This window comes from Lycium ferocissimum, chromosome 8 (genome assembly GCF_029784015.1).
Source record: "Lycium ferocissimum isolate CSIRO_LF1 chromosome 8, AGI_CSIRO_Lferr_CH_V1, whole genome shotgun sequence".
Classification (NCBI taxonomy): domain Eukaryota; kingdom Viridiplantae; phylum Streptophyta; class Magnoliopsida; order Solanales; family Solanaceae; genus Lycium; species Lycium ferocissimum.
In genome coordinates this window covers 29,344,159-29,366,078 of record NC_081349.1, presented here as the reverse complement: position 1 = coordinate 29,366,078, position 21,920 = coordinate 29,344,159, and the positions used below count along the sequence as shown (strand labels likewise).

The 21,920-nt window shown below is 34.2% G+C and overlaps 6 protein-coding genes across 6 annotated transcripts; 5 read left to right on the top strand and 1 right to left on the bottom strand.

The window, feature by feature from the left end:
* Nucleotides 1-1,052: 1,052 nt before the first annotated feature.
* Nucleotides 1,053-4,356, top strand: LOC132066813 (xylan glycosyltransferase MUCI21-like). The gene is made up of 2 exons (XM_059460017.1): nucleotides 1,053-1,346; nucleotides 3,037-4,356. The coding sequence occupies exons 1-2, from the start codon at nucleotides 1,166-1,168 to the stop codon at nucleotides 4,269-4,271; spliced, it is 1,416 nt and encodes a 471-aa protein (XP_059316000.1). The 5' UTR covers nucleotides 1,053-1,165; the 3' UTR covers nucleotides 4,272-4,356.
* A 9,661-nt stretch (nucleotides 4,357-14,017) lies between these two features.
* LOC132067888 (uncharacterized) lies at nucleotides 14,018-14,556 on the top strand. The gene has a single exon (XM_059461287.1). The coding sequence runs from the start codon at nucleotides 14,108-14,110 to the stop codon at nucleotides 14,486-14,488; it is 381 nt and encodes a 126-aa protein (XP_059317270.1). The 5' UTR covers nucleotides 14,018-14,107; the 3' UTR covers nucleotides 14,489-14,556.
* Nucleotides 14,557-14,593: 37 nt separating this feature from the next.
* Nucleotides 14,594-15,383, top strand: LOC132067887 (uncharacterized). The gene is made up of 2 exons (XM_059461286.1): nucleotides 14,594-14,818; nucleotides 15,005-15,383. Exons 1-2 carry the CDS (start codon nucleotides 14,648-14,650, stop codon nucleotides 15,260-15,262), a joined length of 429 nt encoding a protein of 142 aa, XP_059317269.1. The 5' UTR covers nucleotides 14,594-14,647; the 3' UTR covers nucleotides 15,263-15,383.
* Nucleotides 15,384-16,103: 720 nt separating this feature from the next.
* On the top strand, nucleotides 16,104-19,619 carry LOC132067885 (putative late blight resistance protein homolog R1B-12). Its single transcript, XM_059461284.1, has 3 exons — nucleotides 16,104-17,791; nucleotides 17,874-18,998; nucleotides 19,398-19,619. Exons 1-2 carry the CDS (start codon nucleotides 16,656-16,658, stop codon nucleotides 18,961-18,963), a joined length of 2,226 nt encoding a protein of 741 aa, XP_059317267.1. The 5' UTR covers nucleotides 16,104-16,655; the 3' UTR covers nucleotides 18,964-18,998; nucleotides 19,398-19,619.
* On the top strand, nucleotides 16,128-16,589 carry LOC132067886 (putative late blight resistance protein homolog R1C-3). The gene has a single exon (XM_059461285.1). It carries the CDS (start codon nucleotides 16,128-16,130, stop codon nucleotides 16,587-16,589), a length of 462 nt encoding a protein of 153 aa, XP_059317268.1.
* A 236-nt stretch (nucleotides 19,620-19,855) lies between the features above and the next one.
* Nucleotides 19,856-21,903, bottom strand: LOC132066812 (probable beta-1,4-xylosyltransferase IRX10L). Its single transcript, XM_059460016.1, has one exon. It carries the CDS (start codon nucleotides 21,297-21,299, stop codon nucleotides 20,052-20,054), a length of 1,248 nt encoding a protein of 415 aa, XP_059315999.1. The 5' UTR covers nucleotides 21,300-21,903; the 3' UTR covers nucleotides 19,856-20,051.
* Between the last annotated feature and the right edge of the window lie 17 nt (nucleotides 21,904-21,920).

Here is a 21,920-nt window from a genome sequence, read left to right as displayed (position 1 = left end):
GTCTAGTTATTCCACAAATCGCAATATTGACTTCTATTATTTCCTTCTGGTTATTCTTAAATATGAAAATCTTTTATGATCTATTGTGTCTATTAATAGAATACCACACAAGAGAGACAATTACTATGTGTAAGTTTTAAATAAGGTGTAGTCGACTATCTAAATTCTCACTGATTATTTTTCTTCATTTAAATTCATCTCAAACAACACTATATAAAATAAAAATAAAAATAAAAAGTATTGTTTCTCAATATTTGGTATTTATAGGTCTTTACCTACTCGGAAAATAATTTCATGATTATAAAAAAGACAGTTAAGGGAAAAAAGAAAAAGAAGCATATTTTCTCTTTGGAGTTTAAACTGGGGTAATTAATCCGAAACAGAAATGATTTAAATAATTATGACTTATCTATACTCAAGTGCCATGAGATAATAAGGATGACTTATCTATACTCAAGTGCCATGAGATAATAAGGAAGATGAACATATTATGAAGTAGAGAAATTTCTCTGCTTCATAGTATGTTCATCTTCCGTATTTCCTCCATTAATTTCTCTTCCACACTAGTAGCCAAAAATATATGAAAAAAGGTCTCATTTTCTTTCTACGCACCTTGTAGTGCCAAGTGGATCGGACAAGTTATAACCTATTCAAGGTTTGACTATATTTTTTTTCCCAGCTTAAGTTTTATGCACTTCGTGTAAGAATTTACATAACCTGGTCACTTAAAAAGTAATAATGAATAACTTCATTTATTAATATTCATCGAAATAATACATGGCTACGACTTATTATCTTCTATGACAGATTAAATTACACAATAATATAAAAATTCTTTATAGTACGTATAGCTTAGTCCTTTCTTTTGACATGTGTGACAAAAGGGTTTAACCAAGAAAACAAGAAAAATATTAAACAAATGAAGGAACCCGATTCACTCTAATTTTGGCATATACGAGACAAAAGGGTTTTACGAAGAAAAAAGAAAAGCAAGGAACACACGATTCACTAAATTAATCTTATAAATTCAAAAGGTGTAAAGCACAAGTTAGAAGAAACTTCTCACCTTGTCTCTCCTCTTCTTCAAAAAAATAAACCCCTCCATTTTTCTTCCTCTTGCTAAGCTAAGTATCTTTTTTCTTTTTCAAAACTGAAAGAGCTAATAATGATGAAGATTAATGTGGCGAAGAAAAAAGCTTCAAATCCAACAATGGCGTTGATGGGGCTCACACTCTTCGTCTTGATGATTATAGTGTTGGGGCAAAATCAATATTTCTTCCTCGCAAGTCTTCAATCTTTTATTACCTCAACCTCTCATACAATCAGTCATCATAGTGACCATGGAGGTATATGCTTCTCTTTCTCATTTTTCAAAGAATTCTTTTACCTGAAATTTGACATGTTACATGTGCAAACTTCCTCTCAAGACTTCATTATTCGTACACTGACAATGTCAATAATATTTATTTATACAATTAGATCACCTATGATATTAACTACCATCACAAGAAACTGCATACTGATATATGGTATAAAAGAATTTACACTTCAGGTGTATATATAACAAGTTTAAATTCTTTTTGAAATCATTCATATTTGTTGGAAAATCTAAGAGGATTGTGCAGCTAACCCCAATTTACATTATTATTCATGAGTTCCTCAGGTTTAATGTTTATTTGCAGTTTTTACGCTCGAGGTATTTTCTTGAAATTTTTTTCTTTTTAAATTTGAACTTACATGTTAAAGACTTAAAGTGGTGCATGGTTTGCTGGAAATAATATGTTTGAATATATAGTCTTACTTATATATAAAGAGAGTAAACGTGTCTAGTTGCTCACATCCCAACTAGTCTTACTTTCCGCGATTGCTGCAATTTCCCACCGACTTTCCTTCATGAGTCGTACATCCGTTATAGAAAATTAAAATAGTCTAGTCTTGTTATCTTTTTTGTGTTTATTTTCTAAAAGGTTTTTTTGGGAGGACACTTGTTTCTAACGATTAAGAGGAAATATTGGAGGAAGTGTACATATAGCTGGTTTTGAGACCCAAATTTAAACATTATAAATTTTTGTAAATTTAGCTGGTTCAAAATCAACTTTCAACTAAGGGTGGACATAGTACGGTAGTTGAAACTTCAGTACGGTAATTTCGGTTTCTAAAAATACTATACCATTACCGTACCAAATTAATTCGGTATGGTTTGGTATTTTAAAGTTTGGTTTTGATATTTTACTGTACGGTAAATCGGTACCATCGTTTGTTCGGTTTCGACATATATATGCTCATATCGTGGAGAATTATGACTTCCGCTACTTAAGAAATGTCTCAATTATTATGTACTAAACACCTTACACGTGTAAAAATATTTAAAAGAAAATACAAGCAATCCCCTTCGTAAATCAGTTACACAATAAAGACATTCAAGATAGAGTAGTCAAAGTTTTAAGTTCTAACGTTTAAACAATTAGTTTTCAAATATTACTACTTTATATATTTGTTAATATTATAATACTAAGATATATGAATTATATATGTAATTATATACTTCGGTATGGTATTCGGTATTTCGGTATTTTCTTTATGAATACCGAATACCAAACTTTTTAAAAATACATATCAAATACCGTACCAAATACCATAATACTGAAACCGCGGTATAAAAAAATTCGATTTCGATATGATAATTGGTATCTATCATGCCATGCCCACCCTACTTCTAATATACACGATCAAAGTTGCAAAAAAAAGGTAAAGATGGGATCTCACTCATCTTAATATCCCACTACATGAATTTACTTATGAGTAGATTAATGGAAAGAGCAAGTAGAAGTAGTACTTAATTTGGTACTGTTATACTAGTTTTTCTTGTCCTATTTTATTATGTGATGAACTTAAAAGCTGTTGATGAAATTAAACAAGATACACTTCTCAAAGTTTAAATAAATTTCTCTCTCTCTCTCTCTTCTTTTGTTAAAAAATGTCTAGCCAACACGTTAAAGTTTTTAACAGTGTTTCATTTCTTTTGTTTTTTCAAAGACACTTCAAAACAAAAATCTTTGAGAGCACAGGATCAACCCCTTGAACCATTTTCTAGTGCACCCAAGTCAATAATCAGATGCGACAGGTCTCATTATTTCTATGATATTTGCTCAATCAACGGGCCAACAATTTTTGACCCATTTGAGTCAACATTCTATGACATGGATTCAATCAACAAGAACGAGACAAACATCATAGTTGAAAAGATCAAGCCCTACCCAAGAAAATGGGAGAATTTTACAATGGGCCAAATCAAAGAATTCACTCTTACTACAGGCCCATTAAGCCCACCATGCTTGATCCACCACAAAGCCCAAGCACTGGTGTTTTGTTTGGGTGGGTACACAGGAAATTTTTTCCATGATATCAATGATGGATTCATTCCCCTCTTCATCACTGTTAATTCTTTGTTTCCTAATCAAGATTTCATCTTGGTAATCTCCAAATTGGAAGATTGGTGGGTCCAAAAGTACAAGGATTTATTACAAAGCTTTAGCAACTACCCAATCATAAATATTGACAAGGAAAATGTCACACATTGTTTTCCTAGTGCAACCCTTGGCCTAATGTCACACAGTTTCATGAACATAGACCCAAAATTAACGCCTAGCTCAAAAACCCTAATAGATTTTCATAAATTTCTAGCTACCACATATGGCACCGGTCAGTCTCAGCTTCAGCCTCAGTCTCGGCCTCGACTCATCCTGGCAAGTCTCGATGGCAATGTCGGACATCTGATCTTAAATCAGGACGAATTAAGAGTGGTCACGGAACAAATTGGTTTTGAGGTGATTTTATTAAAGCCAAGAAAAAACACATCATTGCATGAATCATTTGGATTGATACACTCAAGCCATGCAATGATTGGAGTGCATGGAGCAGCACTAACACATGCATTATTCCTACGTCCTAGTTCAATATTTATACAAATTATTCCAATTGGAGCTGAAGGAGTATCAGATCTTTGTTTTGGGAGATTAGCAAGGGGCATGAAGTTGGTTTATGAGGAATACAAAATTGGAGTCGAAGAAAGCAGCTTAATGGAGAAATTTGGAAAAGAAAATAGTTTAGTGCTAAAACATCCAAAGGCTCTTCAAAAAAATGGTTGGTCTAAGGAAATTATGGATATTTACCTTAGAGAACAAAATATAAAGTTGGACTTAAATCGCTTCAGAATATATTTGGCGAAAGCATTTAAAAAAGCACAAGTATATATGGCTATCAAGGGTTAGTAAATAGAGGGCTGGTAAATTTTGTGTTATACTATATATAATATTTTATCTTTGGATCGTATATTATTGAAATTATCCCTACTTTTATTTGGTTATCATTTCTTCCCCTTTAATTTTTTTAGTATGTAATGTTTTATCTCTTTCCACATTTAAAATGATATATTTACCACATATTTTGTCATAATTCACCATATAACATTTGTTTTAGTGCTTACAAAGATCTGAAATTGAGGTAATCTTAGGAGATTAAACAAATTTGAGAGGAACAAATTAATAAACATCAACTTCTAATAGTTTTCCCACATGTCACGTGTACGTGGATAAACAGAAAAGGTCCAAAAAGGCAAATTTGGCTGTTTTCTGCTTAATATATACTCGTGCAGATGAATTGAGATTGAAAATTAATTCTCGTTATAAGGAATAGTGATTCATTTTTAGAGGAGGGAGTTTTATTAAACAGATACCTTTAGATCGTTTGGCTTGTGAGATCGTATATTGGGGTTAAATAATACTATAATTGACGTAGCTGTTTAACTAGGCGTTAGTCGTAGAACATGAATTTGGATCGTGACATTCAAATAATTTAACTAATATATATCTTTTTTAGTAATTTATATTCTTAAATTTTTATAGGGGATCAGGTTATTAGTTTAGCTTGTCCAGAAATAGAAATTGATGAGCTATTCTTGCTGTATATACGTCCGATGTAGTTAACATTTTGGGGATCCACTTGCACCAATTTGCTTTGAAAAAACTGATAGAATACATATATAGTAGGAATTAATAAATCATAGCAAGCCTAATGTGTATTGATGGGCTAGTCATGCTCTGGATTCAAGTGTAATTCAACTCTTCTACATCAACTCGAGGATGAAGACTTTGTTTAAGTTACGTTGGGGAATTGTGGGAGTTCGTTGATGTAGAAGAGTTGAATCCAGAGCAAGAGAGGAGATTTGAAAGATTTAAACTCGGACATTTATGCGTAATAATACATACCTTCTTCTCTATGATCGACGTGTGCTACTACCATTAATTACCGAACGGTTTCTTACAAGATCACTAGTAGAATCTTGTAAATTGTCCACAACTACACCCTAACCTTTAAAGGATTTTTTTCAGCTCAAAATGTTGTGTTTTGAATGAACCTCGAAAACTCCCTTTTATAGTAGTAGTATGTGACTTATAACTCCCACTTTATTTATGAGTTCTATAACTCTTCTCTTAATTAGAGAGTTACAAAAGAGAAGTAACTTCTTCTCTTAATTGGAGAGTTACACAATATTACATTAAACTAAGAGTAAGTTATAGATCTCACTCATCATGGATGTACGTTCCATATTCTAACAAGATTTAAAGAAGTCAGAAAGAAGGATGACAGCGCTTTATTCGCAAGTCACTCATGAGACAATTTTCTCAAGATAATTGCAACAACAACTACCTCAAGAGACGCGCGCTTGGTTAATTTTAAAAATGAAGTTTCAAGGTTCTTCAAAGGCAATCTATATATAATATAAAGTTAGGCATAAACAAGGTGACGTGACACTTCTCTATGGCCTCCATTCTTATTTATCTTTTTTCTCCTTTTTTTGGCTTTTTTCTTATTTTTTATCATTATAATTCAATTAAACTTATTCTATTAATTATAGGCCATAAAGTTCCTCTACTAAAGTGGGGTTAATGTGTGTAGTCGTGGGTTTCATGGTTGTAATCGTGGGATTAATGCAGCCTGTATGCCTTCTCCATTGTCTTCCCTAAATTATAATGTTTGATTTATACACATGTGCAGGTTAAGAATGACTCTTTATCTTCTCTTATTTATTCCATTTAAGTAGGTTACTTAGGTGAAGAAACTAATCATTTAACCTTCTTTATTACATGGAGTACTTATCATACATTAATTTTGGATTTTAAGACTACCCGGAACTCAATAGTATGAATGTATAAAGGCTCCATCTTGCCTATTTCGTATCATGGAACGTTGGGGAGACCTTTGAGTCTCCAGATTTTTGGATACCTCTTTGCTATCATTCCTCTCTTTCCTACGTTTCTTTTTTCCTTCTTTGTTAATTGATTGGTTGTGCTAAGTACTGCTCTTGCACAAGTTTTTGTTGTCCTTTATTAAGAGTTGTTCTTCAATATAAAAAATGAGTTGTGTCAAATTATCACCTTGTGCACTCTCTCTCTCTCTCTCTGATCTTAGAAATGTCTCTTGAATTTTTAAGGTATTGAAGGTTAAAATTTTGGAGCAAACTGCTATTTTAATGGCGATCATTTGTTCATGGAATAGCTATTACTTTCAAGATACACATGATAAGTATTCTTTCCTTTTGATACTCTTCTTTTTGTAATTTATATTTTCTTTACCCGCTTGGAGATAAATTCTGCTGTGGTTATAATATTCACATTAGTAGCATTTTATTTATCTATGTATATATGGTGATTTTTATATGTTTTTTGAATATTCATTATGGTAACATGTTGTGCTATGTTTTTGTTAGTAGTAGTACTGCGACAACAGTATACCCCTTTTAGTATGACATGTTGAATTTATCGTGGCCTTTATTATAGATCGGAGAAATTTTGCAAAGAACTGTTTTCCTATTTATGTTTCAAATCTATTGGAGACAATTTGATGTTCAATTTGTAGGAATATCGAAAGTTGAGCACAAACAAGGTGATGTGGGCATCTCTCTTTGGCTAGAATTCATATTTATCTTCTTCTTTTTTCTCAATTTTTTTGCTCATTTTAGAGACAAATCAACCTAATGAATCCTTCAACCCCTTTAATTTTATAATTTTATATTGCCTTAATTCTTTTCTAAATAAGTCTCATTAATTTCAATTCTTTATTAGTCTCATTAATTTCCTTTTTAATTATTTTAATAATGGTGACATTTTGAAAAAGAAGTGTAACGCAGGAAGGGTAGAGGACCATTCATCTTCCCCTACTGGAGTATATTTCTTTTAATAGAATAACTACAAATATTTAACAACAGACCTCCACCTTCTGACATCTTCTCAAACATGTTCTTCTACTTCTTTTCCTCTTTTATGAACTATCCATAAAGACAACAATCAATAGCAATGATAAAGGATATTTAAGGTAAGTTTTTGTATATATGATTATGATCACATCATTGAGGAGATTCATTAACTTTTGTTCTTCATTTTCAATAAGATGTTCCATGATCTAAAATATAATGCAAAGTGAATTTCATTTCATAGTTTGCATGCCCTTTTATAAGGTGATTTTTTCCATTCTTTATTTAACAGGTTTTTAGAGTAATGTGCTATATTCGTAACGCTCCAAGAATAGTGGTCAAGGGTAAACGACAAGACTCCACGACTGAAAAGAGACGACATTATTGCACTGCTACTTTAATTTCACTTAATTACCAGATAATACCATATATTCGTAATAATTTTCCCCAAAAAATTGCACTGATCATAGAGCTATATAATAGTTGGAAACATTTCCTTCCAATTATATATATATATATATATATATATATATATATATATATATATATAAGTCTCCAGTAAAGGCATTCAACTGATCACCCTTCTTCGGATATAATTTCACCCTTGAATAGTAATATAAGTCTAGCTAGCTTATTGATATGTTTGAGGTAAGTTCATCTCCTTCTATTAAAAATATCTCCAGTCTTCGATTTTCACTGATCCCGTGTCTTAAACCTTGAGATCTTAAAGCCAATAGGAAAATACTTCTTTTTTTTTTTTTATGAAAGTCGGTGCGTGGAAAAAGTAACCTTATCCATTGACATAGGGGATTAAGGTTTCACCATGGTTTCAGTTTGTTCATTTCATTCTGAGATGGCTATGAAACAACTTGGTGGCTGTGTGTCTCAACACTTATTTTGATTGATGGACTTACGAATAATATAGCATTTTACTAGATGTTCTTTCACTTATTTCATGATAATAGTATTTTTGCTTGGGAAAAGGGGGCGACACAAATGTGATCCTTTATTTTCTACAGAGTATTTTGAAACCTATTCCTTCTGAAACAAAATATATAGTATAGATGCATATGAATGTTGGAATATCCAATATTTGGTGACAACAGTCCAAGAAAAGAGGCTTACTACTTTATGTTGTTGTGGTTTTCGTTCACCACTTTATTTTTAAAAATTCAGGAGTCTCTTAAACTACTCAACTTTTCTCATTCTTCTTTTGTTGTTGTTTTCACCACCTTATTTTTAAAAACCCAGGAGTCTCTTAAACTACTCTCAACTTTTCTCATTCTTATGTAATTAGTTATTTATTACTTAATTGAACATCCATTTATGTGCTTTTTTTTTTCGACATCTCACCTTTTGGCTGTCCCTATAGTTATTTATTTATTCTAAATAATTTAACATTTATGTATATGCTCTGTTAAAAAAAATATGGTCTTAAAGAGGTGACATGACACTTCTCTTAAATAAGAAATTGCATTTATTATTATTTTTTAAAATCTACATGCTGTTAAAAATTATTCATGACCGCGCGAAGCGCGATTTAGTTTACTAGTTACTATGAAACTACGATCTCTTCTTCGTGACAATGAAACGATGTTCATGAAAAAAAAATGATTGAAATTATGCAAGACTTTTTATTAAGAGCAACTGGATTGCAAGTCAAATGAAATCATACAATGCACATTAATCAAAATAATTAATGTGCTTTCATTTGATGAACTAATAGACTCTTGGTAATCTCATGAGTAGAGTTGTCAATACGGGCTTGGCCCGCGAGGCCGGTCCAACCCAACCCTTTATTTAAGTAGGGTTGGATTAGGATTTTTTTAGCCCATATAGAAGTGAGGATCAAAAGCCCAGCCTTTCTTGTCCTGCCGGCCTCAAGGATTGGAGGTCGACCACTCGCCCCGGTAAAAGAATGATAAATTAATTTTAAAATATAAGTAAATTAAACAAAACGATAAAAAGTAAATAAGAAAAAAAGAATGTACTTACTACTAAGTAGTAAATTAGAAACTAGAGTAATACTTTTTCGTTTTAAAATTTATATTATGTTTAATTTCTTTTGAACGTGATCTGAATTAGTGATCAAAAATAATAATTTATATTTGTTCTCTTAATTTTTTTCCTCTATGATATGAATTTGCGCAAGAATGGGTTGTAGAGGCTTTATTTCATATTGCAAAAGTTTCATGTTCAAATTGTACCAAAAATCACTCAGAAAATATTATTTCGGAAGATGAAAAAACTTAAAGAAATGCCCGTCTGGCCCTAAATTACTTAGGAAATTTAGGCCGTCGGCCGCCATTTTTAAAGCGTTCTTCAAAGGGCCGTACGTCCTAGCCCATTTGATTCTTTCGTACTTGGTGGGCTGTGTTATTGACACCTCTACTCATGAGTAACAGAGATCAACAAGCCGATAGAGATATGTTACAACTATCATAAGTTTGTATTCATTGTTCTTAAAATTATATTGTATGGTGTTATAAACCCATTGTAATTCCGTGGTTAGGAAAAAGTTCAATTTTTGTAACTACAGATTTGGTGGTTTTTGCGTGGTTACGTATTTCATTTCTCCATTATACCTCCACCATCCACCCGCACGCCCACCCTACCCCTACCCACACCCCAACTACCCCACCCCTTTACCACCCACCTCCCCAACCACCACCCCACGCCACAACCACTCACCCCCACCCTCATCCCACAACCACCTACCTCACACCACCCCCATTCACTACTCCTCATCACCACCTAACCTCACCCCATAACCACTCACCCCCACCCTACCACCCGCTACCCCCAACCTCATCCCGCAACCACCCACTTCACACCACCCACCCCTCCACCACCCCCATCCACTACGCTTCACCACCACCCAACCCCCACCCCCACAACCACTCACCCCCACCTTCATCCCACAATCACCCACCTCACACCACCCACCCCTTCACCACCTCCACCCGCCACCTACTTATTTTTTAAAGTTCTTATTTTATCAATGAGTTTTATTAATATATATATATAAACTAATTTCTAATTAAGAGTTAAAGATATTTTTGTAAACTTACAAGTTATTATATAGTACCTTACAGTCAAATCAAACAATACAAATGTTATTAAATCACAACAAATGATACAGTCTATCCAAACATTGTGTTCATTAATGTAATATAATATAATGCAATACTATACTATAGCATACCATACTATACATTAATGAACTACGGAAACAACCATCCAAACAGAGTGAAAAACTTTTACTACACTTTTAACCGATATAAGTACTTTATATCAATATTCTATTCTTAGAACACAAGATTTGACTTTTGAACCATGTTGTCCGTTGATCTGCGTTTTCAATAGAGCAAAGGACAATTTGGGCCTTGTAGGTCAGTGTCTGTTTTTAAAAAGTTGGAATTAATGTAGTAGATTGGGATACTTTTGTCTAAAAGTGAACCAAGTAATTGCATACTACCATTAAATATGAAGTTATATTAATAGCTGTTCCCATGTGCGTGAACAGACGAGGCAAAAGGCAAGAAGATTCAGCTCCTTTCCACATTCTCCGGATAAAAAAAAGTGTTCACTTAGCTTTTTTTTCTTGAGTAAAAAAAAGTATTCACTTATTAAATCAAGAAAAAATTAACCTTATATTTCCAAATTCACCCCCATTAAGTGTTATATGATCAAATCTCAATGCCTATTTAATTAGGGATAGTTTAGTCAATTTACATATTTTTTTTGGGGATGAGTAGTTTCTTAAGGGGTGTACAAATAGCTAAGTGAACTCTTTTTTTGATCCAGAGGGAGTAGTTTTTTTTCTTTTTAATTAAAGTTCTATCAGCTGTTTGTCATTTAATATTACTCCATCCATTTAAAAAAAAGTGTCTATTTAGCCATTTGAATACCTCTTAAGAACATTTAACTTTTAGGTAAAAATATGTAATTTGCCTAAACTTTATAATTAAATAGACATTGAGATTTGGTCACTTAACACTTAATAAGAACAAATCTAGAAAATAAGGTTAATTCTTTATTGATTTGGTATATGAACACTCTTTTTTAACCAAAAAATAAAGGTCAAGTGGACACTCTTTTTGAACAGGAGAGAGTAGCAAATATATTCAAATTACTATGATTAATATTTTTTTTTATTGATATAGAAAGAATTATAGTACTTTTCGACATAGAACATTGAGTTGATATTATGTAATTCAACTTCGAAATTAGTTAATTGACTTTTCGAAAAGAGAAAAATGAAACTTATTCTGGGACGGTGGAAGTAGTATCCGGGGGGATCTTTGATTCATTCATAGCATAAGCAGAAGCGATTCCATAATTTCAAACCTGTAACATTAATGCAGTAATTCATATTGTTAACCATAATTATGAACTCAAGCTAAACATATAATTTTTAATTATGCTATCTTTATACAATAAAATAAAAAGACAATGAATATGATTGCATTCACTGTCACAACTTGCATTAGTCCATTTCTATATGTAAGAAAATTATTTGAAAGATGCCTGAAGCACAGATGCCTTTGATAGTGCGTTGCACTTTTTTTGCGGTAACTACATAATATTCCAACGTGCATCTACTCTTCTCACAATAGAAATTGAAAGGCAAATTCTTTTTTCTCTTACGTTTTATCTTAAAGTTAACATCATTCTCGTTCTTTAGAGTTGGTTTTTTGGGATTTTGCTGCCTTCAAACCATAAAGATAAAGAAGAAGGAGAAAATAGAAAGAAAACAATTTTTATTATTGTCATACTTATAGTAGGTGAGTTCTTTTTATCTGTTCAAGTATCGGTGAATTAAGTTATTCAGTATCTATATCGATGAAATGCCGCATATATTCCGTGAAATTAATTAGTTGAGGTGAATATAAACTAGCCCGAACACTATAATTATATTTTCCACGGGCATTCTCAAACTTTCTTGATCTCTTCTTTATTTTATTGTTTTGCCCTTGTTTTATTTTTCATTTAGATGTGAAAATCTTATTCTAGAGCTACCTCTTTATTAGAATACTCTATCTGTCTCAAAATAAGTGTCATGTGAAGAAAATAATTATTAAGAAATCAATGAATACAATATGAAATTTACTAAATTACCCCTATTTATTAGATGTTTTTCGAGAATTGAACAATTTTTTAAAACACTTGCCAATTTTTATCTTGAATTTCTAAAGTAATACTCATTTTGAGATAAAAAAATTTTTTAACAAAAATGACACTTATTTTAGAAAAAAAAAATGAGCAGCGCAACATTCAATAATGTTTACACATCTTAAATTTTTAAAGGACCACACACACACAAGGACTACCTCCTCAAGATAGAATAAGAAAGGGTTAAAGTGCTAAATATTCAAACTTCAAGGGCGTTAATATGCCAAATTTAATTTATACTCTGTGTACTTTATTGGTTAAAGTGAAGAGCCATTTTTCAAGTACAGCTGCAACGCACCAACATTATATTTGTCTCATTGACACACACACTCTTTACTAAGCTTAGCTAGTTCTGTTGGAGTGAGCAAAAAGAACAAGAAGAGGGTTTTGTACACAAGAAATAACAATAATGGAGAAAGCATTAACTAAAGTTGGGAGCATTAAAGTTGGAAGCTTTTGGTTAACCAAGAAAGCTAAAGCAGAATTCAATAACATCTCTGAAGACATTAATGTATGTTATGTTACCCCAATTTCTCATTTTCTTGATGCTCATTTGCGGAAGGAAAGATTTCTCTTTTTCTTCATTTGGGGTATTGTTAATTTAGTTTTTGGCTTTTTAAATTGTATCCAGTGTACCCCTTATGCTCATTTTTCTAATTGGACATCAATTCTTGCTCCAAGATGCATAAAGTGTATTTATTAGTTGAAGAAAAATGAGACTTTGCTTGTTATTTCTTCATTTGGGGTTGTTGTTAATTTAGTTCTTGGATTTTTGTACTGTATCCAGTGAACCCCTTATTCTCATTTTCTGGTTGGACATTTAATGCTTCAACTCCTGGTTTCTTTTTCATGATGGGTAGAAATTAAGATGCATAAACAGCATAAGAATTTATTTTCTTCTTTTCCAAATTCTTTTTGTATTGGACAGTCTAGGAATCTCTACTTAGAAGTTGTTTTGTTAGCATTTGTTTGGTTCTTCAGTGCTGGTTTCCTACTTGCTAAATTGGAAATTTGAGTGCATTAAGTTAGGAGCTTTGATGAGTTATCTTCTTTCTAAGATGAGATGCTTTCATCTTAGTTGATCTTATAATTCTGGTAGGAGTAGTGAAGTACCTTTGCCTTTGAGGATTTAAAATTCGGCGTTCACATTATATTTTGATGTACTGATTTCTTAACGCATGGTAGGGTCATCTACGAGTCATTACTAAGTAGTGCTATGATTCAATGAAATGTTTAAGTTTGGTCTCCTAAAGTATATAGTGGATCGTATTAATTAAAGGACAGTTGGAAACCATCAATTCCTCAAAATTTAAAACAAAGAGAAATCCAGGACCATTGTTACAGAATACTCCCTCCGTTTACTTTTCATTTTCTACTATCAACTTTGCACAGCCCTTAAAAATAATAAATGAAATGCATAATTTATCTTAATATTCATATTAATTAGTGCATATTTTTAATACACTTGAAAAATGATTTGAAATGAGTAATTAATACTATGGGTAAAACATAAAAAAAGAAATTGTGCTGTTAATAATACTAAAAGTCACAAGTAAAAATGTATTTTTAGAATACCAGACGAATAAAAGTCCAAGTTCTGCAAACATGAGAAGAAAGAGAACTCGAAGTACAGTTGTTGTTATCACAGTATCTGAAGAAAGAAGATATATACTGTAGTATATGTCTTCAAACACAGCTGATCCCCTTGAACTACTGCAGTATGTTGAAAAGAGCTTGGTGGCTAGTCGTGCCATCGTAACTCCGCGGGAAATTGAAAATGAATACAGTTCGTTATATGTGCTTGCAGACAAAGATCTGTCAAGGATATATCGTTACCTAGACACTCTGCAGAGGATTGAAGAGGAATATGGTTCATTCCGTGTGTTCTCAGACAACTCTCATCTCGTTGAAACTGCTGAGCGGATTCATCAGGAAGGCATTAGTTCATCCCATGCCAACGATTATCCTTTTTTAGAGGGACCTCCTGATGTTGCTAACACTATGGAGCAACAACAACAACAACCCAGTGAAATCCCACATCGTGGGATCTGGGGAGGGTAGAGTGTACGCAGACCTTACTCCTACCAAGGTAGGACGGCTGTTTCCGAAAGACCCTCGGCTCAATAAAAGCATAAAAGTATAAAAAGAAGTCAGATAAGGTTTTAACACTATGGAGCAGATTATACGTAAATGTCGTTCATCCTATGAGGTTTTAAACGAATGTTATTTTTCAGAGGAATATTATCGCTCTGGCACTCGGTGTCGGATTCGAGAGTATCGTTATATGATCTGCTCCAAATTCTTCCAGAGGAATTCTATTCATTGATGCAATTCTTATATAGATCAGAAGATGATCTCCTTGGATTTCTGCTGGATATTGAAGAGGAAGAGGTATGATGTTCATGTTAAAAATTACTTCCCTTCTATTTTATGATTTAGTCTAATAACATTCTAGAATATTTATTTATCTACATTCTTTTAGTTTAGCATCTATGAGATAAACTAGCATATTTCCTTTTATGTTATTTCATTTAGTTCTCTATAAATAGTGATGTCGTCTTTTATTTTTCAATGCAGAGATCATTCCGGAAGTATTCAGAGAGAATACGATCAAATATATCCAATTTCCTTGAGACTGTGCCAAGCATTGGAGAGGAATGGGGATCTATAGACATGGGATATATAGACCTAATGGATCGATTGGAGTTCCTTAAAAGGGAATTCAAGCTCCTGTGTATCATTCTCAACTTCCGTAGCTCCAAAGATGAACCACATGTCGTAAAAGGAGCCCGAGATCTGTTTCAAGTTGCTGCAAATGATCTCTTTCGCATATGAGAATATTTTCGTATCCGTACCTTTGAGTTCATCCAAGAAAGACAAGAATGTCATCGTAGCCGTAAGTTATTGTCCGACTTGCAATATAAGTTTTGGAATACGAAATCAAAAATCAGAAGAACAAGATATTCCTTTGGCGAAGTATCTTTTCGACTTTTAGCCAACAAGGATGGTATTGTTATTCTCAATTTGGTAATGAAATTCATTGATCCAGTGTCAGAGAACCTCAGTGATTTGCTGAAAGTTAAGGATCCAAGATCACCACTTTGTGTTGAGGAACCCTTGAAGGGTCAAATAAAGAAGGCTTTAGAGGAGTTGAATTTCCTTAAAAGCTTTGTCTACTTTGTTTCAGACAGATGGATAGAGCCTCAGAGCCAACTTAATTCTTTCAATCACATTTTAGAGGTGGCATGGCATAAAACAATGCTTGCTTGGTTGTATTTGCCAAGCTTCAAAGAATGTGGTGACTCGCTTGGTGAAGAAATTAACTCTTTGTTTTCAGAACTCCAACGTGAGAGGATTCAGACCGAGCGAAGCGTCTGTAAGATCTATATTGGAGTTCTGCAAGCTGTAAAGTTAGTACAGTTGCAATGGTATCCCGTTTTCCAAATAAAGCATATAGTTGATTGTGATGTTGGATTTGTGGACGCTCTTCTGCACAATTTGGAAGAGCTAACAATTTCTAGTAATTTCATAGAAATTGAGCCGAGGGTCTTTCGGAAACAGCCGTCCTACCTTGGTAGGAGTAAGGTCTGCGTACACTCTACAAGTGTACCCTCCTCAGACCCCACGATGTGGGGATTTCACTGGGTTGTTGTTGTTGTTGTTGTTTTTGTTCATAGCAAGAAAGGAACCCCTTCAGGAGATGCTCAACATCTTGAGAGCCAATCTCATCAATCTACCACTAAAGGTCTTTTTATTTCATCTTCAACATATCAACTCTGCGATTGTTGATGCAGGGATTCTGGTTTGCTCATTAACAGATGTGGGTGAGACATACCAAGCACTAGCTCTTGATTTCTCTGGCAATATTCAGAGTATCCAAGCAGTGATCTACCTCATCACTCGAAAGTCATTTTTCCTACAGACCAACTTAACTAGGACTGATGGATTGGACACTACGGATTTCAGTTTTGACAACCTAAAGGGGCTTCTGAGCTTCTATTCAGATTCAATTGTTTCAGTCCAGAGCCAAATTCGGACAATTCAGAATGAACTCAAGTGCTTCCAAGCTGATGTAGAAAAGCAAGACGAACTTCAACATTTTGCCGCAGATGTAATTGGTTTGGCATATGAGGTAGAACATATATATGATGCTTGTAAATAAAAAAATATTCCAGACTGCTGTCTTTTTGTCTGGATTTTGCACATTGAAGAAGATATTAGATTGCTTATGGCAGAAGTAGCAGAAATTCAAGACGAGAATGTATTGCCAAATACCAAAGATGATCCCCCTGCACATACTTCTTCACAATTTGCTAAGAATCCTGACATGAACGAAGGAACGGTGGGCCTTATGGATGTGATGAATGAACTAAGAGGCAAACTCACTGGAGGATCTTCAAACCTTGATGTGATCTCAATTTTTGGGATGCCTGGAGTGAGAAAGACTACTCTGGCAAACAAACTATACCTTGATCAGTCAGTTGTATCTCATTTTGATATCCGCGCCCAAGTGTGTGTTTCACAAGAATATACACGAAAGGACATGTTATTAACCATTCTAGGTGATCTTATTGGTAAGAATGCTAAACTTGATGAAGAGGCTGAAAATGCATTAGCAGATAAGCTTAAGCAAAAATTGTTACGCAGGAGATACCTTATCTTCATTGATGATATCTGGCATACTAGTGCATGGAAGGATTTATGGTCATGCTTCCAACATGACAACGGCGGTAGTAGAATTATCCTGACATCTCGGCAACGTGATGTTGCATCTGACGCTAAAATTTATAGTGATCCCTTTGAGCTACTACCGTTGTCCAGTGAAAAAAGTTGGACCTTATTAAAGAATAAGGTGTTCAATGAAGAAAGATGCCCCCCTGACTTACAAAATGTTGGCAAAAAAATAGCACAAAAGTGTTGTGGGCTACCTCTTTCAATCATTCTTGTTGCAGGTATTCTTACAAGAATGGAGAAAGAAGAACAGTGTTGGGAGCAAGTGATGACAAATTTAGCTCAACATATTGGGACTCTGTCGGATTACACTATAGATCTTAGTTATCAGAATTTACCAGATCATTTGAAACCATGTTTCCTATATTTTGGATTATTTTCAGAGGACAAAGAGATACAAGTCTCAAAGTTAACATGGTTGTGGATATCCGAAGGTTTTGTTACAACTCGTACGGAAAAGCTTTTGGAGGTTGTGGCAAAAGATTACCTGGAGAATCTTGTTGGGAGAAACCTGGTGATAGTGGCTAAAAAGAGTTTTGATGGTACGATTAAGACATGCCGCGTTGATGATCTGTTGTTTGAATTTTGCACGAAGAAAGCCAAGTTGAACAACTTCTCAGAAAGGATAAAATGGTAATTAAAACCTTTAATATTTTTCTTGCATCGATTCATCTTTTTAAACTTACTCTCATTGTACCAATTTCTCCACTGACAGGGACAAAGGAGTTGATATGTCTCATGTGTTCCCTTCAAAGTACAGGACTCCACGATTATCCCTTCATTCTCAGTGCGATAATCTTCAGAAATGGTGTTCTTCTTTCTCACATGTGAAATCGTTTCAATTCAGGGAGGCTAGAAATTTTGCATTCTCTTCAATGGACCATGCATCATACACTTTTAGAAGGTTCAAGTTTCTGAGGGTGTTAGATATTGAACTCACAATAATTGATTCTTTCCCTCAAGAATTAACTCTTTTAAAGTATCTTGCTTTTCGGACTGCTGAAGATGCAATATCTCTCCCAGCCCATCTTTGGAACCTTGAAATTTTGATAGTTCAAGGAATTAGAGGACGAGTATCATTACCAAATACAATTTGGAAGATGGTTAAATTGCGGCATTTGCACATATATGATCAAGTATTCTTCACTTTGGATAGTGGACAAGAACTCTCAGAAAGCCCCTCGACAATGAATGCTCTGCAAACTATTTCCTCTCCATGTTTTTCTTGTGTGGACAATGCCGACAAGATCTCAGCAAAGACACCAAATCTTCAGAAACTGAGATGTAAAGTTTTGAAATTTGATGGATCGTTCCCTGCATTTGGCAATCTTACAGAGCTTGAAATGCTCAAGATTTCTTCCGGTACTAGATTGACCTTGACCAATCAGTTGAAGTTCCCTTCAAAATTGAAGCAGTTGACAGTGTCCAATTTTCACATAGATCTTACTAAAGTTGCAACTCTTCTAGAACTTGAGGTACTAAAGCTGCTAGGAGTTACTATTAGTTCTAACATATGGAAAGTGAATGATGAGCACTTCCTTCAACTCAAATTCTTGAAACTAGAAGATCCTTCTTTTTCAGAATGGCATGCCTCCGGTGATGCCTTTCCATCCCTTGAACACTTGGTACTTGAAAGATGTCGATATCTTAAGGTGATCCCTTCACGTTTTGTGGATCCCTCCTACTTAAAATCAGTTGAGATAATATCATGCGATAAAGCACTTGCTGTGTCAGCCGAGGCTGTCAAGGGAACATTAATTGATATGTCAGGAACTTCTGGTTTCGAGATCTTTATCCGCAAGTAGAACAATAACATCTCAACCCTCAAATTGATTATCAGGTACACCATTGATTCAGTGCAACTGAAATTAACATGCTTCTTTATACACTAGCTGAAAACTTCTTTTCACTCATTTACTCTTCACTATTAACTTGATGATGCGTGCAGCTTTACTAATCAGATACATTGTTAATAATTTTTAATGTCGACATTCCAAATTAATTAGCTTCATATATTCAATTCAAGGCAAGGCATTGATGGTTGAAAGCTGAAATGCTGATGTTCCATCTTTATAGTCCACTCCTTCAAGAAATCTGAATATACCTTATGATAAAGAATAAGCAACATTATTTCAAACCGAATTGTGATAGTGTCAGTTGTGCCGTGAAGTTAAGCTAAATGATCATATTTTTGTTTTAACTGTTAGTTACAAGACTAATTTATTTATTTCCTTCACAGATATTAAGGAGCTTATCAGCTGAAGCAATTGGGACGACCAAGAAGACTTTAAGTTTTATGATGTATTAGTTGAATAACTGGTGGTATCACTTATGGTTATTCTGCAACTGGTTTTAGTGCTTTCTATACTTTTATGGATTGAGATTGTGTATGGTAATGGATATTGAAAATGCAAGGTGTTTCCATCTGTCAATATCAAGGTCTTTGACATGATTTTGATTATTGTCCATTGTTAACTTTGTTACGTGCTTGATTTCCTCTTTATCATGATGTGACTAGTTTTTGAGTTTCTTCTACCTCGGCTGCTCACTGGTAAAACCAAATCCATATCAAATTAGTATTCTTCCTTTATTGCTCTTAGCTGGCCCTAATAGAGATGGATTAATCTATGAAAACTTAACCCTTGATGAGTAAAACGGTTAGGTCTCAAAATGTGATATGAAAACTGGATAGGAGCCTTGCCTCAAATCTCTTTTTCACATTTCTGTGCCATTGTTTTTCAAATTATCATGTATGTCATAATATCATTTAATGCCCAAAACTATATCTTCATTGTATAAATTTACATAGAATAAATAAATAAACATTATTAGCAGAAAAGGAAGTCAACAAATCAAGGGGAAAAATGAGTAAATCTGGAGGTGCAGCTCGATCCTACCAAGGTTTTAGATCACCAACTGGACCAACAGTCCAGTTTAAAACGTTGTTGTTTCCGTATATGGTCTTATGACGATGGGGTAATTTACGAGCAAGTCCATTCAAGATTTGGTGGAAAGCATCACCTGGTTGAGCAGGTTGTAGAAATAACATTGCCTGTTTCATTGAAGGATTTGCAAGTAATCTCTGCTTCCTCAATATTTCTTGTGGTGGAACAGAAGTAAGAATGTTATCCAAATATGGAACATCCTTCTCCGCTATGAACAATCCAATATCTTCCCATGGAATCGCATCAGCAAATGGCAAGACAATGTCATCTGCTATTATTACGGGGATGCATCCGAATACAACAGCTTCAACCAATCTCGGACTCCATGGAGCCCATCCAAGAGGGCACAAACAAAAGATAGCTCGCTGCATGTCTTCGTAGTAAGTAGTTGGATGATCAGTAGAAATGTCAAAGAGAGGATTGTCCTTAAAGTTCTCCCAAACTGCTGCTCGAGCACCTCTTGCATAGTACCCACCTTCAGGATCATTTCTACTGTCATAAAACAAGCCTCGGAAATAAACAAAGATGGATCTTGGAGTATCAGGAGGGATCAAGTGGGATTGCATTTTCTGTGGAGGAGCATACGGAGGAATAGTTATTGAGCCGTCCTTCAAACAAACATGATTCCGTTGGCCAAAAGTTTGAACCAAGGTAGCACGCTCGAGCAACGGGAGAATTCCTCTTTTAATAGCTTTCTCTTCTTGAAAGTGGAAACATGCACCAAAATCATGTGGTACAATGAAGAAGTGATCAGCGCCTTGTGTCCGGTTCCAGTATGGCCAGCTAGAAGCAATAAGATGAATCGCGCTTCTCATCATACGCGGTGAATTGAAAGGTAAAGGATGACCATGTGGTGTCAAGTACTCACAAGTTGTGTAAACTGGAGTGTAAAACCAATCCGCCTCCTCTGGATTAAGGGTTCGAACAAGGCTGGATAACAGAAAATGATGCATATATATCTCGGCAGCAAACATGTGATTGAGGCATCGCGGGTCTCTCTGCACGGTTTTTTTGTTATATTTGCTGGGAAGCTCATATACAAAAACTTTTAACCTTCCTATAGGGTCATCCTCCAGCACATCACCAGCACTTCCTGATAGTCTTTCAGGGTGTTGATCAGTACTATAAAATTTTGTGGCTTCAATTCTCAAAATGAAAGCAAAGTAAAGAAACCAAAGAAAGTTCCAATTTCTCATCTTCTACTATAGCAAAAAATATTGAATCTGAAAGGACATAAGATGAGTAACTTTGAAAGATGTGTGGTTTATTCATGAACTACAAAAAAAATGTTGAGGAGTCATTATATAGTTGAAATGTGAATAGAAAAGTTAGGAGGAATCAATCAGTTGGAGTGTCAGTAGACAAAGTTAGTAGGAATCAATAGTTGAAGTGTCACTAGACAAGGTAGTTATCCTTATTTTATGAGCCAGCTGTGATTTTTTTTTAAGTGTAAAATCTTTAGCCTTGGGCCTACAAATAGAGAACAAACGAAAAACAAAGATTACAACTCAGGTCAACACATGTAATGCTTGACAATAAATATTGTCCGAAAAGCTATTTTTGGGACAAGTTTAGGTGGCAACTTATGTAATTTTCCCTTAATTTTTTGGTTTCTATCATTCATTAATTTTGTGTTCCAATTTCCTCCATTGTGCTGTGAGAGATTGTAATTTATTTGTTGTCTTTCACTACACTTTTTGAGCTAGCTTTAGTACCCTATGTCCCAAAAGTTTCTTTCACTCTCTTATTATTGATGTTCTTGTTTCCCGTTTCTTCGTAAAAAAGTGCTTCTCAATTTCTTATTATTGTTTATTTTA